Source organism: Dromiciops gliroides, chromosome 6 (genome assembly GCF_019393635.1).
Source record: "Dromiciops gliroides isolate mDroGli1 chromosome 6, mDroGli1.pri, whole genome shotgun sequence".
NCBI classification, from domain to species: Eukaryota; Metazoa; Chordata; class Mammalia; order Microbiotheria; family Microbiotheriidae; genus Dromiciops; species Dromiciops gliroides.
This window is the reverse complement of record NC_057866.1, coordinates 96,485,718-96,504,702: the sequence shown is the minus strand read 5'-3', so window position 1 is coordinate 96,504,702 and position 18,985 is coordinate 96,485,718. Positions and strand designations below refer to the sequence as shown.

At 36.6% G+C, this 18,985-nt stretch overlaps 1 protein-coding gene across 5 annotated transcripts in view; it reads left to right on the top strand.

Annotated features, from left to right (window-relative positions):
* Window positions 1-18,985, top strand: part of NSD2 (nuclear receptor binding SET domain protein 2) — a 125,392-nt gene that overhangs the window by 41,640 nt on the left and 64,767 nt on the right. For all 5 annotated transcript variants that reach the window (XM_043970026.1, XM_043970023.1, XM_043970024.1 and 2 more), the window contains exons 2-5: window positions 3,469-4,097; window positions 5,610-5,772; window positions 11,649-11,815; window positions 13,103-13,585. In XM_043970026.1, coding sequence (XP_043825961.1) covers window positions 3,498-4,097; window positions 5,610-5,772; window positions 11,649-11,815; window positions 13,103-13,585 — 1,413 coding nt within the window. In that variant the 5' untranslated portion in view covers window positions 3,469-3,497. The remainder of the gene's footprint in view (window positions 1-3,468; window positions 4,098-5,609; window positions 5,773-11,648; window positions 11,816-13,102; window positions 13,586-18,985) is intronic.

Genomic DNA, 18,985 nt, shown 5'->3' with positions numbered 1-18,985 from the left:
AGAATCAGAACAAAAGGGGAAAACCTCAAGAAAGGGGGAAAAAACCTAAAAGAAAAAGTAAAAATTATATGTTTCAATCTTCATTCATATTCCACAGCTCTTTTTCTGGATGTGGAGAGCATTTCCCATCATGAGTCCTTTGGAATTGTCTTGGATCATTGTATAGTTGAGAAAAGCGAAGTCTATCACAGCTGATCATTATACAGTGTTGCAGTTACTGTATACAATGTTCTCCTAGTTCTGTTTACTTTACTCAGCATCAAGTCCACTTAAGTCTTTCCAGGTTTTTCTGAAATTTGCTTGCTCATTATTTCTTTGGTTTGTTTGTTTGTTTGTTTGTTTTTGGTGAGGCAATTGGGGTTAAGTGACTTGCCCAGGGTCACACAGCTAATAAGTGTCAAGTGTCTGAGGCCGGATTTGAACTCAGGTCCTCCTGCTTTATCCACTGTACCACATAGCTGCCCCCCTCATCATTTCTTATAGCCGAATAATATTCTATTATATTCACATACCACAACTTGTTCAGCTATTCCCCATTTGATGGGTATCACCTCAGTTTCCAATTCTTTGTCACCACAAAGAAAGCTGCTATAAATATTTTTGTATATATGGGTCCCTTTCCTTTTTTTATGATCTCTTTGCGATACAGATCTAGTAGTGGTATTACTTGGTCAAGAGGAATATGTAACATATAGGGGTTTTTCTAAAATATTAATAATATTTATCTTTGTTTTAATAGGAGTTATGTGTCTGTTTTGAATTAAATAATAAACTTAGTTCATTTCCTTTATTTGATTTTCTTTTTACTAGTATCACTAGTCGGGTAGTAAGTAAACATTTATTAAGCACTTACTGTGTGCCAGGTACTGTGTAAAGGGCAATTGACAACCCCTGCCTTCATGGATCTCAAAATCAAATAGGGGAGACAACAAGACAATAAACATATGCAAACAGGCTCTGTGTGTGTGTGTGTGTGTGTGTGTGTGTGTGTGTGTGTGTGTGTGTGTGTGTATGATAAATAGGAAATAATTTAGAGAAGAAAGAATAGATGTTGGGAAAGATTCCCTGGAGAAGATGGGATTTTAGTCGGCACTTAAAGAAAGCTTGGGAAGACAGAAGGCCAAGATAAGGAGGGAGGACATTCTAGGCATCAGGGATGCCATAGAAAATTGTTGGTGGAACAGCCAGGAGGCTAGAGTCACTGCATTGAAGAGTACTTTTTCAGGGGAAAAAGGTGTAAGAAAACTGTAAAAATGGGAGAAGGCTAGGTTATAAAGAGCTTTAATGCTAGAAGATTTTGTTTTTGGTCCTGGAGAGAGGGTAGGGAGCCACTGGAGTTTGGGGATGGGGATGACATGATCAGACCTGGGCTTCAGTAAAATCACTTTACTGACTGAAGGGAGAATGAATTGGAGTGGGGAGGAGCCTGAGGCAGGAAGTCCCACCATCAGGGCATTGCAATAGTCTAGGAGTGAGGTGATAAGAGCCAGGAGGCTGTATATTAAAGAGCTTGTTGCAAAGGTGAAATTGACAGATTGGATGGGGGGACAAGGGAGGTGAGGGTGGGAGAGAGAATGAATGAGAATGAATTGGATTTGGGGAGTAAGATTGTTAGTCCATTTATTTATCTATCTACCTATTTATTAATTAATTAATTTATTCATTCATGTGCGTATATGTATGTATGAATGTCCTTCATTTTAGAAGAGGACCGATGACTGTGGTTGATGACTTGTGAGACAATTGTATTTAAATGAGGCAGAGTTGCTCAAAGTCTTCAGCAGTGAAAGTGAGGAGTTGAGGATCAACTTTGCTTTACCCAAAGGCTATGCAATTTTTTTTGTGGTAGAATCAGGACTAAAATCAGTGTTTCCTGAATTCCAGAACCAGACTTTTTCTAGTGTGCTTAACTGTCTTTTTCCTACCAACTTTTCAGTACTCTTCTTGAACTCTTAGAATGGCCTAAAAATTATCTTCAAATGTACCTTGCTATTTAAAAGGATTAATGAGAATGTCTATTCAAGGATTGTACCTATAGTTACACCTCATCCTGTGTGATTCTTATCTGTGTCCTCATTTAAGTTTTCTATTGGTGTTCTATCCAGTGCTGTAATTGGGAGCCTTTTTTAATGTTTCGTGGGTTATATATTTTTCTGATATGATATACAAGTATACAAAAGTTTATTACAACCTTGCTTATGTAAAAATAGGATGTTGGGGGCAGCTAGATGGCACAGTAGATAGAGCACCGGCCCTGGAGTCAGGAGGACCTGAGTTCAAATCCGGCCTCAGACACTTAACACTTACTAGCTGTGTGACCCTGGGCAAGTCACTTAACCCCAATTGTCTCACTAAAAAAAAAAAAAGATAAGTTGCCTTGTGCAATGAGATAATATTTATAAAGCACTTAGTACACTGTCTGGTACATAGTAGGCATTTAACAAATGCTTATTCCTCTTTCCTCTCCTTCTTAGGGGCACATTGTTTAAAGAATAAATAAAATCCTCTACTTTTTACCACTTAACTTGGGGTGTTAATAAATTCTGTTGTCTGTCATCATAAAGTTACTGATAGGAAATGAGCAATTATTAATTTTTTTCCAGAAGAGCATAGAACGTTTCTGATTAAAATGCTTATGTTTTCAGTGAGTACTTTTTATTGTAGGTTTGAAAGGAAGACTGGATGGTTAAGTTTTGGTTCTTAAATTAAGAATGGTCCTAATTCCCGGAGGACCAGATTTCAGGCATTTTCAGATAATTAATATTTTATTATAATTTATATTGCAACTGTATAATAAGTATGGTTTCTATGTAACATTGTATAATTCATAATATTTCTTCCAAATTTTAATTGAAATATCACCTTTAGGGGCAGCTAGGTGGCGCAGTGGATAAAGCACTGGCCCTGGATTCAGGAGGACCTGAGTTCAAATCCAACCTCAGACACTTGACACTTACTAGCTGTGTGACCCTGGACAAGTCACTTAACCCCCATTGCCCTGGAAAAAAAAAGAAAAAGAAATATCACCTTTGTAGAGAAGCTTGTTGTGGTCCCAGTTAATATTAATAATTCCTTCCCTTCCAAACTACCTTTCATTTACCCTCTATGTAGCTTGCTTGTATGTATTTGTTTTGGAGTTGGCTCCTCCATTAGCTTGTAAGGTCCTTGAGGGCAGGGTCCCTGCTTTTCTTTCTATCCTCAGCACTTAGCATAGCACCTGGCATATAGTAGGCACTTAAATACTTGACTTGACTAGTTTGAAATATAATCTTAGAATGAGCATAGTGATGGAATCTCTATTAAAATTCTTTGGTATTAATATTACTGACAGCTTATTTATAGTTGTCGCAACCTGCAACCTACATTAAAATGTAAAACCTAATAAATGGATAATTTTTTTTTAATTAAAATGTCAAGATTCTTGTTTTGAGGGTCTAAAAATTCCTTCTTTTTTTTTTTAAACCATAGTGTTGTAATATTGGAAGCATCTGGACTGAATGAACTTTAGTATTAAAAGAAATTCTCTATCAATAACTCAGAAAATTTTAAGTCAGCTGAAAATGAAGCAAGTTCCAGAGATCCTTGGAAATGCCAATGGGAAAACTCAGAATTGTGAAGTCAATCGGGAATGTTCAGTGTTTCTCAGCAAAGCCCAGATTTCTACCACTATACCAGAGGGTGTCATGCAAAAATTTAATGGCCATGAAGCTCTACCATTCATCCCGGCTGACAAATTGAAAGATCTAACCTCTCGTGTCTTCAATGGGGAGTCTGGTGCTCAAGACACCAAGCTGCGCTTTGAATCCCAGGAAATAAAGGGAATTGGAACACCCCCTCATACTACTCCTATCAAAAATGGCTCTCCTGAGATTAAACTGAAAATCACTAAAACTTACATGAATGGAAAACCTCTCTTTGAATCTTCTATTTGTGGAGACAATGGTCCAGATGTGTCCCAGTCAGAAGAAAATGAACAAAAACTAGAAAACAAGTCAAGAAGGAATAGGAAAAGGAGCATAAAGTATGATTCTTTACTTGAACAGGGCCTTGTTGAAGCAGCTTTGGTGTCTAAGGCTTCAAGTCCCCCAGAAAAAAAGGTAATTCTGGGGGAGGGAGGGAAGGGCAGGACTAAAGAGATAGGTACCTTGCTTCCCAGACATGGCCAGAGACTCATACTTGAGCTTGGCTTACATATCACAAGAGAAACCCTATTTGGGGTAGGAAAATGGGTGGGGTGGGTGGGGGAGAATTAATTCTGGCAAAATGTGATCTCCTTTCCAGACATACAGATGACTTTTTAAGCTCTTAGGTTTATAAAGGACTCTGATAAATTTGTAGTTGCATTACATTTGATCGTGCCATTTCTTTTTTTTTCCTTTTTTTTTTTTTTAGTGAGGCAATTGGGGTTAAGTGACTTGCCCAGGGTCACACAGCTAGTAAGTGTTAAGTGTCTGAGGCCGGATTTGAACTCAGGTACTTCCTGACTCCAGGGCCGGTGCTCTATCCACTGCGCCACCTAGCTGCCCCAATCGTGCCATTTCTTATGCTGTATTATTTGAGAGTGATTAGAATAGAGGGGTTTTAATGAAAATTGTGTTTGTACATTAAAGTTTAGAATTGGGATGGAGAGCTAGACTGTCTCAAGAATCTGAAAGAGTTTATGTCCTTGTGAATTGTTATGAAGAACCACATAAACTGTTATCCTTTGTGGCATCTTAAGTTGTCTTTAATGTCTAATTAATAATGGTAAAAGCTAGGCAACAGGCAGAAGTTGCTTTTCTTGGCCTTTGGAATTAAAGATGGAGACCTCTAGCATCTTTCAGTCCCCAGGGCTTCCTGGGGGATTCAGTAATCATTCCTTTATTGAATAGGATTTGGAGGATATTTTCTTTTTCTATTATTTAAAAGTACAAGCATTTACAATAAGAAGAAAAGGCAATGAAAGAATTATTGAGAAAATGAGATGGTGGGAGATATCTATCTTATTTAAGTAGTTAAGTCACAGAATATACATTCACTTAGTTATCTAGGTGGGACCAGTTATAACAGAAAATACTGCAGCAACTCTGTTATACTTTTAAAAATTGTTTTTTAATGATATTTGATACTTTGGTATAACTCATACTTAGACACGGTCTAATAAATTAACAGATATAAAGGATTGCTTCAAAAGGCATAGGGAAGGGGCAGCTAGGTAGCACAGCGGATAGAGCACCAGCCCTGGATTCAGGAGGACCTGAGTTCAAATCCAGCCTCAGACACTTGACACTTACTAGCTGTGTGACCCTGGGCAAGTCACTTAACCCCAATTGCCTCACCCCCCCAAAAAAGGTATGGGGAAGATGTAGAACAAATTTACCTATGATTTCAGTCAGTAGTTTGGGAGTTTAGGTGGGAAGGGATGGGAGAAGTTTAAGCATTGTTACTATTAGATTGTGGAACTGAAGAGTTCAATTTCATTTCCCTATTTCCCTGTGTATGACAGTACCTGACATCTGTTGTAAGGAACTATTAAACAAAACCCAGAAAACATTTGTGTGATGGAAAACTTTACAACAGTTTTTGATGAGTTAGTATTCATACATTTTCTTTTGTTTGTTTGTTTAAAGATTCTAGCTAAGAGAGAGTCATATCCAAACATCAACAAAGAAAAAGATCATCTGTTGAAATATAATGTTGGCGATCTGGTATGGTCAAAAGTTTCAGGTTACCCTTGGTGGCCATGTATGGTTTCAGCAGATCCTCTCCTTCACAACTATACCAAACTAAAAGGTAGGGTACATATGAGTTTTGGGTTGCTTTTTTTGTCCCCTTACTTTTTTCATTCATCCTTCACTTGATCTGTTTTCCTACTCGAGTTTCCATATCTATTTTATTTTGCTATTTAATCTTTGAGTTAATGTTTCTGTCTTTTCTTCTGGCCAGGTATATGCTATTGTTTATAAATAGGTGATTTGTTTTAATGTAATCTATAGCACATTAACTTTGGGGAAACTTTAAAATAGGGAATAAATTTTACCTGTTTCCATGTACTTTAACTCATGCCCTTCCATTTTCACACTTTTCCAAATCATATTCATTGGATTCATTGCTTCTTGGAAACATTTCCTGATGATTATTTTAGTATAAACACTCCAGTATTTTGCAACTCTACTTAGTATTATTTTGTACTTGGCCATAAATTTCTCTGTAATTACTTAAGTTGACTTTCTTTACATAATAACAGATATACATGTATAATATGTCTTTCAATTATAAATGGAGCAAGTTTTGTCTTGGTAGGGGAGGGGCAATATTCACAGTAACAATAATATAGTGCTTTGTAGTTGGGTACTCAAAAATGTTGTGATCTATTCCTGAAACTTATGGGTCGTGTTGAAGGTCAAAGGAGCTTAATCTCGGTTTCCCATTGGCCTCTTGACCATAGTATAATTGAACATACTGCCTAAAAACAACTTGTTTGAGACAGTGGTTCTTTAGCCTACTTATGTGTCTTAAAAGAGAGGATGTTGGGGGGCAGCTAGATGGCGCAGTGGTTAAAGCACCGGCCCTGGATTCAGGAGTACCTGAGTTCAAATCCGGCCTCAGACACTTGACACTTACTAGCTGTGTGACCCTGGGCAAGTCACTTAACCCCCATTGCCTAAAAAAAAAAAAAAAAAGAGAGAGAGAGAGAGAGGATGTTGTTCATTATCATAACCTTTGCCAGATTGCAATTTTTTAAAGCCTTGCATGCTTTGCTAATGTTTACATAAAAAAGGTAGTCAGCTACCAGGATAGCTCCTGGACACTCTAGATTTTACTCCTTTCCATACATTGTATAAAGTTTGCCCAAATATTAATAGCAGGGTTCTTTTCTTTTGAAGGTCATTGATTCACAGCAAAGACTTATTTAAGGATCAGAAACAAATAAGACAAATTGATTAGTTTCTAATGGGGGTTGAAAGAAAGGAAGGGTAGATTGGTTGACACATGACCTGAGTTTTTAGTCCTGTCTTAATCATTAATGCTTTGTGACCTTGTGCAAATCCCTTAAGAGCTCTGATCCTGTTTTGTTAATGGAGATGAACACTGGCAATCAGTTAACAAGCATTTGTTGTTGTTTGGCCATTTCACTCGTGTCCAACTTTTTGTGACCCCTTTTGGGGTTTTCTTGGCAGAGATACTAGAGTGGTTTGCCATTGTCTTCTCCAGCTCATTTTACAGATGAGGAACTGATACAAACAGGGATAAGTGACTTGCCCAGGATCACACAACTAGTAAGTGTCTGAGACCAAATTTGAACTCATGAAGATGACTCTTCCTGACTTCAGGCATTTACTAAGCCCTTAGTATGTACCAGGGATTGTGAGATCCAAAGAAAAGTGCCAAGTTTCCTCTTACTCCTAAACAGAATTTTTTTTCCTGTTTGATTTTCAAGCTAACATATATATTACTATGTTAATATATAAAAATACACTTCCATATTGCAGCCAGTGGACACATAAAACAATATCTGGGGAAGGAGAGGATATTTTATACACAGCACAGAGTAGTACAAAAGCAGAAAAACAAGGAAAGATATTAGGAAAGAAGAAAAGGCAAATTCTTACTCTGGTTCAAACATATAAACTCACTCTTCTAAATTTTTGGTTCCAAGATTCCCTTATTTTATTTTCTGTTTAATTAATGCATTGTGGTTTGTTTTTATACTACCATCACTGTCCAATAACTTAAAAAAAAAACAACACAAAACAACCCACTTAAACAATACCAGCTGGTTCCTATGATTGACTACTGGGGGCAGCTAGGTGGCGCAGTGGATAAAGCTGGAGTCATGAGGGTCTGAGTTCAAATGCCATCAAAGACACTTACTAGCTTTGTGACCCTGAGTAAACCACTTAATCCTAATTGCTTTAAACATCTGGGGCCATCTCCAGTTGTCTTGATGTATATTTTGCCACTGAACCCAGATGGCTCTGGAGGAGAGAGTGAGATTGGTGACCGTGCATTGCTCTCCCTCACTTAAATCCAATGCTTTGCAAGTCATGACATGGTCTTCTTTGACAACAAAGGACAAACAACAAGAAGAACCCTCTCTACTGAAAAGGAAGCATTTTTTAACATCCTGCATTGCATCTGATGTGAATTTTTTTGTCTTTTAAATTTATTATCACTTATATTGTTGTAAATCGTGTATATTTTTCTCCTGGTTCTGCTCTTTTCTTTCTGCATCAGTTCATATGAACCTTCCCACATTTCTCTGAAATCTTCATATTTATTGTCCATTGGCTGTTGAAATATCCCATCATATTCATTTGCCACAATTTGTTTAACTATCCTCCGATTGATGGGCACCTGTTTCCAGTGTTTGGGGGACAAAAGGTTCCTTCTACAGTGCTTCTACGTGCTGCTATGAATGTTTGGTATTTATGGTACCTTTCTGTTATTGGCCTGTGAGTAATAGTGAGATTTGGGGCTCAAAGACTATGAACAATTTGGTAACTTCTCTTGCATAATTTCAGATTGCTTTTGGGAAAGTATTGTCAATTCATAGCTCCACCAAAAGTGTCCAATTTGAGTGGCAAGATGAAATCTAATAGTTGTTTTCATTTTATTTTTATGTTTTTAGATATTTAAAGTATTTTCACATACATTGATAGTTTTCTAAAGAAATTCAGTCTTTTTAACCTATAGGCTTGCCAAAATAACTCAACGCCCCTGAGTTCCTGAAATTCCCTTTTGCTTTGCTTGTAGATCCAGTGCTTGTCCTTTATATGCTGTTTTCTTTATTAACTCTTGTCACTATGATAATCAGGTAATTCTAGTGATTCTATGGCTATTGGTTTTTGGACCGATTTGGTTATCGTTCTTTTTTTTTTTTTTTTTTTTTTTTTTTTTTTTGCGGGGCAATGGGGGTTAAGTGACTTGCCCAGGGTCACACAATTAGTAAGTGTCAAGTGTTTGAGGTCGGATTTGAACTCAGGTCCTCCTGAATCCAGGGCCAGTGCTTTATCCACTGCCCCACCTAGCTGCCCCTGTTTCTTTTTCAAATGGAAATATTAGGGTTAAAAATAGTGCCTGCTGTAGTATTGTGCTAGGTGCCATGGATCCATCCTAACAAGTAAATTGTCAAGGAGCTTAGTTTTATGTTATTAAATGACCTATTATTGGTACAGATAATTAGTTGTACAGAATCTTGTAGAAGAAAGAGATCAGTTGGTTAGGGAAGGGTTTAAGGAGGTGGAATGTATGCTGGACTTTGTAAGAAAACAAAAGGAGATAAAATGGAAAAAACATTTCAAGTTAAACAGAGACAATGTTTATTTTTAAATGGTCTAACTTATACACAGGTAGTAAGTGTCAAGTGTCTGAGGCCAGATTTGAACTCGGGTCCTCCTGAATCTAGGGCTGGTGCTTTATCCACTGTGCCACCTAACTGCCCATAACCATTTTTTTTTTGTGAAAGATATTTTTTCCCCATTAGGTTTGTATAATGCTTCCCACATGTCTCAATCAACTGTGTGGTGTATTCGATGCTTTTTGTGCTGTTTTGCTTAGACCTTCCTATTAGATAGGTTCAAGATTCCTTTGGATTGAGCATTTTAAAAAGTTAAGCCTTTTGGTTTTATCTTAACTGATTTTTCATAAAATTGAATAATTACTTGGAATATTTGTTTCCCTCTCTCCTAGGATGCCATTAGTTTCTTCATAATCTTGTACTTCCAAAGTAGCCCCGTTCCAATCTTCCTATTTCTCTTGAGGGCACTATCCTTTCTGTTATCCAATTCATCACTTATATGTCATCTTTGACCATTCTATCTTCCTGACCTCCCCATGTCCAATCAGTTTCCAAGCCTTTTTTTTTCTTCTACATCCATACCTTTTTTCTATTCATAGTTCCAGCCATCTTCATTCAGGTCTTCTTTACCACTTTCCTAGGCTGCCTTAATAGTCCCTGCTTCCATTTTCTTCTTTTGCCAATCCATGTTTTGCACAGATATAACTATATCATACCCATGATCAAGAATCTTTAGCAATTCCCTATTACCTTTAGAAATGAAAAGAAATTTCTCCCTTTGGCATTTAAAGCTCTTTATAGTCTGCCTTCAGCCTACTTTATTCCTTCTTTCACACACATACACTGGCATGTTAACTTTTCCCCAGAGCTGACTTACCATCACTGGTGTCCATTACTTTTTTTGTGTGTGTGTGTGTGTGTGTGTGTGTGTGTGTGTGAGGCAATTGGGGTTAAGTGACTTGCCAGGGTCACACAACTAGTAAGGTCTGATATTGGATTTGAACTCAGGTCCTCCTGAATCAAGGGCTGGTGCTTTATCTATTGTGCCACCTAGCTGCCCCAGCATTTCTTTCTTTCTTTTTTGGTGAGGCAATGAGGGTTAAGTGACTTGCCCAGGGTCACACAGCTAGTAATTGTTTAAGTGTCTGAGGCTGAATTTGAACTCAGGTCCTCCTGAATTCAGGGCTGGTGATCTTTCCACTGCACCACCTAGCTGCCCTTCAGCATTACTTTCTACAGGCTCTCTTCCCAAGTGCTTGGAATGCATTCATTCCTTACTTCTCTGAGGGTTCTTCATTTCATTCTTAATTCTATCTCTTAGGATCCTTCAGTTCTTTAAGGTTCATCAGTTTATGTCCTCTTTTCCTGATTGCTCTAGTTGTTAGTGTTCTTTTCCTCCTCAAATTATACTGTATTCATTTACCAATCATATTGAATCCTCCAGTAGATTATAAACTTCTTTAGGGCATGGACTGTTTGTAATTGTATCCTTAGTACTGAGCACTGTGTCTTACATAAATTAGACATTTTATAAATGCTTGTTGACCTAGAGTGTGACAGCTTTGTTGTTGAATACTTTACCTGTCTTCCTGGATCCTCCAATGGTCTGGGAACATTATTCATATTCTCTGGAGAGAACTCCCATTTGTTTATAGTACTCGAAATCTATTTCTTTCAAACATTATTCATTAACTGTCATTCAATTTTGATTCGTAGAATCTTTCTAATAATAGGAGATTTGTTGTTTAATCTTTCTTTCTTGAGCATTCCCAAATACTTTCTACTTAAAGACTCTGGCTGATAATCAGAATCTGATTATTTCCTCCAGTATTTTCTTTTCTGATGGTAGCTTATCCCTTTGACACCATGTTAGGAAGTGTATTAAAATAATATTAACTTTTAAATTTAAAATTGGCTGGATCCCTTATCTCTAATCTCCCTTTATGAATTCCCTAAATAACCTACACAGATTTGCACACTGTAGTTGCCTAAGTAAGTGACCTCCAAAAGTTATGAAGATTTGTTCAATTTCCCAGTAAAATTAATTTAATTCTATAGTATTGATCCAGCCAGCAATTTAAGTCAAAACTTCTCTTGCTAAATTATCTTTCACCTCTATCACTTCTGAATATTTTATCCTTTTTTAAGTGCCTCAGTGGAGTTTTTCCATTTTTCTTTGCTTTGGGAAATTTATAAGAGATAAGTTGCATAGACTTTTGATGAGAACAGAATTTGTTAATAAAGTATAAGGCAACTTGGTGGTTTTTTTTTTAACTTGTATAGTAGAAAAATAATTTGATATTTTCTCAATTTCCTTCTAATATCTTTTTTCTTTTCTAATGCACATTTATTTTCTTTGTGAAATTAGGACAGAAAAAGAGTGCTCGCCAATATCATGTACAGTTCTTTGGTGATGCTCCAGAAAGAGCCTGGATATTTGAGAAGAGCCTTGTATCATTTGAAGGAGAAGAGCAATTTGAAAAATTATGCCAGGAAAGTGCAAAACAGGCACCCACAAAAGCTGAGAAAATCAAGGTAATCAAGGTTGCTAAAAGCTTTTAGAAGACAATTAAAAAAAACCCTTTTGTGAAGTCCCATAAAAAGCCCCTTTTGATGCCTCTTCCTGGTGTGGTGAGAACCCTGGGTTCTAGCTTATACCACAAGTTCTTTTTTTCTTCTTTTTTTTTCCTTTTTCCCCCCCTGTTTCTTTTCAATAGTGTTTTGTTTTTTCCATTTATATATAAAGATGATTTTTAACATTTTTTTTTAAATAAAATTTTGAGTTCCAAATTTTCTCTCTCTTTCCCCCCTTCTCCCTAAGATGCTAAGCAGTTTAAGTTACACATAGAGAGAGCATAAGCTCTTGAAGGGCCTTGGGGTTCTAGGCCTGGTGATGCACCACTTGTCTATGGTCAGGTAATCCGCCTTGCCAGATTTGAAGATGCTTGTCACCAGGCTGACTTCAAAGATATTAAATTTTTATCTATATCATCTCTCAAAAACCTTTATATAGTGAAAGTACAGTCAATTACTATTAACTAGCATTTGTAGTATTTTAATCTTGTAGAAATTCACAAATGTCTGAATTTTATGGTAGAAGGTAGTTGTGGTATATGTCCTTTTCTTTTCTTTTTTTTTTTTTTAATGTATGAGGTATTTTATTTTTTCCGTTACATGTAAAGATAGTTCTCAACTTTTGTTTATACATGCTTTACAATTTCAGATTTTTCTCCCTCCCTCCCCTCCCTCCTCCCTCCCCTAGACAGCAGGTAATCTGATATAGGTTATATCTATATATCTCTATGGTATATGTCCTTTTAAAAAAAATACATTGTCAAAAAATACTTTGGTATAATATGCCTAAATTTAATTATGTATACTTTATTTTTTAAAAAAATAATATAATTTTATTAATTATGTATACTTAAAAATTATAGACTCTATAATGCCCAAGGTAAATAAATATTCTCTTGGAATTTTTTTTTCTTCATACATACAAATATCTTAAATTTAGAAATGGAGAACTTAGAACTTAGGAGTTCTTGACTTTGAAAAAATCAATTAGAGGGGCAGCTAGGTGGCGCAGTGGATAGAGAACTGGCCCTGGAGACAGGAGTACCTGAGTTCAAATCCGGCCTCAGACATTTAACACTTACTAGCTGTGTGACCCTGGGCAAGTCACTTAACCCCAATTTCCTCACTTCAAAAAAAAATCAATTAGAATGTTTTGTTAGTAATTTATTGCTCCTAACTAAACTTGACATGCCTTAATATACAGTTTTGTGCCTCTAAATATTCATAACATCTTTTATTTTCTTTCAGCTATTGAAACCTATTTCAGGGAAATTGAGGGCCCAGTGGGAAATGGGTATCATTCAAGCAAAAGAAGCAGTGAATATGACAGTAGAAGAGCGGAAAGCCAAGTTTACCTTCGTCTATGTTAGGGACCGACTTCATCTTAATCCTCAAGTGGCGAAGGAAGCTGGTATTGCTGTGGATCCATTAGAGGAAGTAGATGAATCTTCAGATGTAAGTGAAGAAACTGCTCAAAACCCAAAGCATAAAGAATTAGGTGTCCCTATCAAGAGGAGGAGGAGATCAAAATTACCAACTTGTACTGATAACCAGGAAAGTGATTCAGGGACTAAAAACATTACTCCTCAAAGGGCGGCTGAACAAGCAGATTCAAAAAGAGGATTGGGCTCTCCTGTTGGTAGAAAGAAGGCTGCGGCATCTACTCCACGAAGCAGAAAGGGAGATTCAGGGTCTCAGTTTTTGGTCTTCTGTCAGAAGCACAGAGATGAGGTTTGTATCCTATTGAATTTGTAAGTTATACAATGCATACATACAATTCATTTTTAGTTCTTTGAATTTCCAACAAAAATATCTTCAGAGAAAAGAAATGGTATCACTTAATGATAAGAATCACCAAAATTGGAATATTTTAATAATTTCAGTATTTCAAAGAGTAAAATATATATTTTGGGTAAAAAAATAATACTCACAATCATGTAGTATTTCAAGACACACTTCACATCTTCCCAAAGTGGATCATCTAGTTGGGAGTGATAGGACTTGTACTGTACCCAAATATTATGTTTTTTGGGGGAGGGGTATTAGATAAGTAAATAATTTGTATGAATAAAGTACTATGAGTTTGCCAGATGGAAATTCTACTTCTAGCTGTAGAGCTCAGGGAAAATATCATTGTGGAGATGACATTTGAGCTAAACTTTGAAGAATAGAAAATATTTTAGTAGATAGAGATGTAGAAAGGAGGGTGTTCCCAAGACAGAGAGTGCTATGAAGTTGGGAAAGTGCAATATGTAGTTAAGGGACAGAAAATAGACCCTTTTAACTGTAGGGTAGAGTACATGAAGGGGAATAGTATAAGATAAGACTAGAAAGGTATGTTGCAAAGAGATTCTTTTCTTCATCTCCTTGCACTATGAAGATAATATCTGAAGGTGAGTATCATAAATCAAATTCATTCAACCCTGAGGTATTTTGATGTGCTTTCTGGATCATAGAATTAAACATAAGGGAATGAACTATTAAAAAATTGGAGGGAAAGGGGCAGCTAGGTGGCGCAGTGGATAGAGCACCGGCCCTGGAGTCAGGAGTACCTGAGTTCAAATATGGCCTCAGACACTTAACACTTAGTAGCTGTGTGACCTTGGGCAAGTCACTTAACCCTCATTGCCTCACTGAAAAAAAAAATTGGAGGGAAAAAGGGAATAAATATATTACACTTGTGAAGAACAGATACATTTTAAATCAAAAATAAGAAATGGGATAATTTAGATAGATTTAACCACATTAAAAGTCTGCCCCCAAAACATAATTAAAAAATTCCTAGATTTTGGGAGAAATAATTAAAACAAACATGAGATAGAAACTTTAACATTTAAAATTTGGAACCACTGACTATTTAAGGACAACACAATGTTACCATTGGATAAATGTCACATGTTTTATACATTGTTTAAAAAAAATTTGAAAAAATATTTAGCCTGGTTAATACTCGGAAATGCAATTTAAAACACGTTCAGAGTACTATTTCACAGCTATCAAAGTGGCAGAAATAAAAGCAATAATGTAATGTTTGTGGACTTGCTGAGAAATAGGTACACATACCAAGTTAGCAGAATCTTTTTGAAGGACTCTGGTTGGAGAAAGTAAGTCATAAAAATCATATCTTGGGGCAGCTAGGTGGCACAGCGGATAGAGCACTGGCCCTGGATTCAGGAGGACCTGAGTTCAAATCCAGCCTCAGACACTTGACATTAGCTGTGTGACCCTGGGCAAGTCACTTAACCCCAATTGCCTTACCAAAAGAAAAAAAGAAAAAAATCATCATATCTTTTGGCCCAGTGATTACATTTTTGTGAATATACTTTAAAAGTGTTGTCATCAAAGAAGAGATTTGTTTTTATATCTATATCTTTGTTCAAATAGATATAGATATGTGTACGTATATATAAATAAACACATTATTTGTAATTCCAAAGAACTGAAAACAAACTAAACAAACACCACTAACAAAGTGGTGAATGACTAAATAAATTATCTTCTATCAATGCAGTAGAATACTGAAGTGCCATTAATAATTTGAAAAACAAATACATTTGAACAAAAACTTATAAAAAGTAATGCAGGGGCGGCTAGGTGGCGCAGTGGATAGAGCACTGGCCCTGGAGTCAGGAGTACCTGAGTTCAAATCTGGCCTCAGACACTTAACACTTACTAGCTGTGTGACCCCGGACAAGTCACTTAACACCAACTGCCTCACTTAAAAAAAAAAAAGTAATGCAAAGAAGATCTAGGAGAATAGTATATGAACATATTTTAGGTCTATGTGAAAGAGACAATGTATTCACAAATACAGAGAAGAACTAACTAAACAAAGGAAGGGACTAATCCATGGGTAATTGACCAATGTTTTACAAATTATATGTTATTTTAGGTATTGTAGAAGGTCCACTGGTTTATTTTTGTTTTGTTTTGGTTTTGGTGGGGCAATGAGGGTTAAGTGACTTGCCCAGGGTCACACAGCTAGTGTCAAGTGTCTGAGGCTGGATTTGAACTCAGGTCCTCCTGAATCCAGGGCCGGTGCTTTATCCACTGCGCCACCTAGCTACCCCCCAGTGTTTTATTTTATATGGAAAACTTAAAGTTAATGTAGAATGTGTTCATTTGTTAAAATTGTCCTAGAAATATTTAAAACTAAATAAATTCAGCCAATTTTTACCTTTCTAAACTTTGATAACTTTAGGTATGATTGAGTCTGAATTTGGCAGTAAAAGTTCAAAAAGCTTTTAACCTAAGATAGGAAAGACAGGGCTTTTTAAAATACAGAATGTAAATTCCTTGATGGAATGAACTATTTTCATTTTTGTCTTTGTATTCCCTAGCCTAGTTCCTGGTTCTTAGTAGGCAGTTAATAAATACTAGTTGAACTGGACTGAGGTGGTTGTAGCTGTGCTTTTCTTCTTGCTTTGGTATAGTAGTACTTGTAGGATCTCTTGTAGTTATAGTTGTTGACTTAGATTTGGAAGAATTTTTCTTAAATTTCTAAGTTTGACTTTAGGAGATTTTTTTTCCTGAAAGTTTTAAGAAATCCTCATTGCTCTTTTATCCCCTAAGTTAGATTGCTGGGGTTGTGGAGAATAGTCTAGGTAAATTGAATATTTGGTTACTTTAGAGTATTTTGAGCTAGTGGATATTAGAATAATATATTCTGAACATGTCTATATAATACCATAAGTAGTATCCTTTTAATTGTTTTTGTTGTTTTGTTTTTTGAGATGAATGGTCTGAATTACATGGATATAAGAGAGATGGTTAACAGATCATCTCCACCTTCTGAGGACAAATCTTCCTAAGTATGAGGATGATCATTACTAGTAGACTGGTCATTTGATAATGAATTCATTAACTGTATCAAGTCATAAGACTAAAGAAAAATTTTAAATTGTCCTTAGTCCCATGTGGCCCTCTTCTGCTTCTTTAGTAATAGTGGCAAAAAGGAAGGTGGAAAATATTTATAACATTAATTTAGCTGTAGGTATTCATTGTCAGATGTATCCCTGACACAACTGTGTCCTTGACTAATGATAAAGAAGTGAATATTCTGAGGCAGCTAGGTGGCACAGTGGATGAAACACTGGCCCTGGATTCAGGAGGACCTGAGTTCAAATCCAGCCTCAGACACTTGACATTTACTAGCTGTGTGACCCTGTCACACAGTCACTTAATCCTCATTGCCCGGCAAAAAAAGAAGTGAATATTCTACTAGAGGAAATGAATCATGCCAATACTGACATTGTAACGATAAAACCAGAACACAAAAGGAAATTGCTACTAATTGGAAGAGTGGTTCACAGGTTTTCCTTAGAGAGGAAGTAAAGGAGTTGGTTTTGTCTTATGTCCAAAGGCAAGAAAAACCCTGCTGTTTCTTGGGACAATTGGTCATCTCTCAGTGCTTTGCTCATGACAAATATTTGCAAAAAAGTCATAAAAATAGTAGCAGTTGATGCATTAACAAATGTTTCAGAGACAGAATTTTTTTATAGAGCTTGATGATACCCTCTAAATCAAAATATAGTAACCCTCTCACTCTGCCCCTCCCTCATTGTGTGTAGGTATTAAGGCTTTGGTTCCTGGTAGAGAATGATATTGTGGAAGTGTGAAAGTGGTGAAATTGCACAACATTGGTATAGTGCTGTGGACTCTGGGAGGAAATGTGATCTCTACGTGGGCTACGGGAAGCTTGAACTAAAGGGCCTAACATCTGAGACAGAGTTGGGGGTGTCAAGTCAGGTGCAAATCATAACCCCTTATCTGGTCTACTTTTTACTTATTCATACCTCTGTTCTACAAGTGGTGAGTTAAGTAGAGTTAGAAGCATTCAAAGGTCCTGGCAGCAGGAATCTGAATATAAAAATACACCAGCCAACAGTTTCAGTCCAAACCCAGGCCTAGTACTGGGCCCTTCCATGAGGAGTCATGTCTAGGATCTGGCCTACCATTTTTGAGTGTTCATCTAATAATCATCCCTTAAAGAATGCATGAATCCAGTGTCATTTGAGGACAGTGCTATGTTTCTGGCTCTCCTTTGCATACTCTCAGGAGTGGTGTACATAATAAAAGACCAAGATGTGACTTTCTTAGAACTTCTAGGTTCAGAGTAACTTATATAGGGGGCAGCTAGATGGAGCCGTGGTTAAAGCACTGGCCCTGGATTCAGAAGTACTTGAGTTCAGATCTGGCCTCAGACACTTGACACTTACTAGCTATGAGACCCTGGGCAAGTCACTTAACCCCCATTGCCTGCAAACCCCCCCCCCCAAAAAAAAACCCCAAAAAACAGAGTAGCTTATGTAGAGTCTGGGTATTGCCTGGGCCTAGGAGTGATTGGGCATGCTGCCATTTGGTATGTATTTTATAATGTATTGTTTGTTATTTTTATTGTTCTTATCCTAAAATATAACTATATGGAGTTGAGCATGTCCTGTCTGTTCCTGTGGAGAGTCTTTCTATTATAGCAAGTACTTGTAAACAGTAGCCCGGAATTTAATAAACCTAAGAGCATAATTTATTGGGGGAAGTACTCCCTTTTTGACAAAACTGCTGAGAAAACTGGAATGTAGTTTGGCAGAAATTGGATTTGAACCAGCATCTTAGATTCTCTGCCACAATAAACTTTAAATGGATGTGACCTGAATTAATAGGTTACAGCATGAAAAAATTAGAATACAAGATATTACTTTTCAAAGTTATGGCTAAAAGGGAGGATTTTTTTTTTTGGGGTGAGGCAATTGGGGTTAAGTGACTTGCCCAGGGTCACACAAGTGGCCGGATTTGACTCCAGGGCTGGTGCTCTATCCACTGCGCCACCTAGCTGCCCCAAGAGGGAGGATTCTTAGCTAAACAAGGGATATAAGAAATAATCATTTGAAATTAAATTTAAAAAATTTAAAATCTTTTATGTGAACAGAATCAATGAAAAGAAAAGGCAAAATTATGGATTAAAGAAAAATTAGCATCAAAATATCAGTGAATCTGATATCAAATGTATAAAGAATTGGTAAAAATATTTTTTGCCAAGAACTATTCCTCGGTAAACAAATGGTCAAAGCATATAAACAGTTTACAAAAGAATTGCAAACTATAAATGTCCACATGAAAATATACTCCAAATGA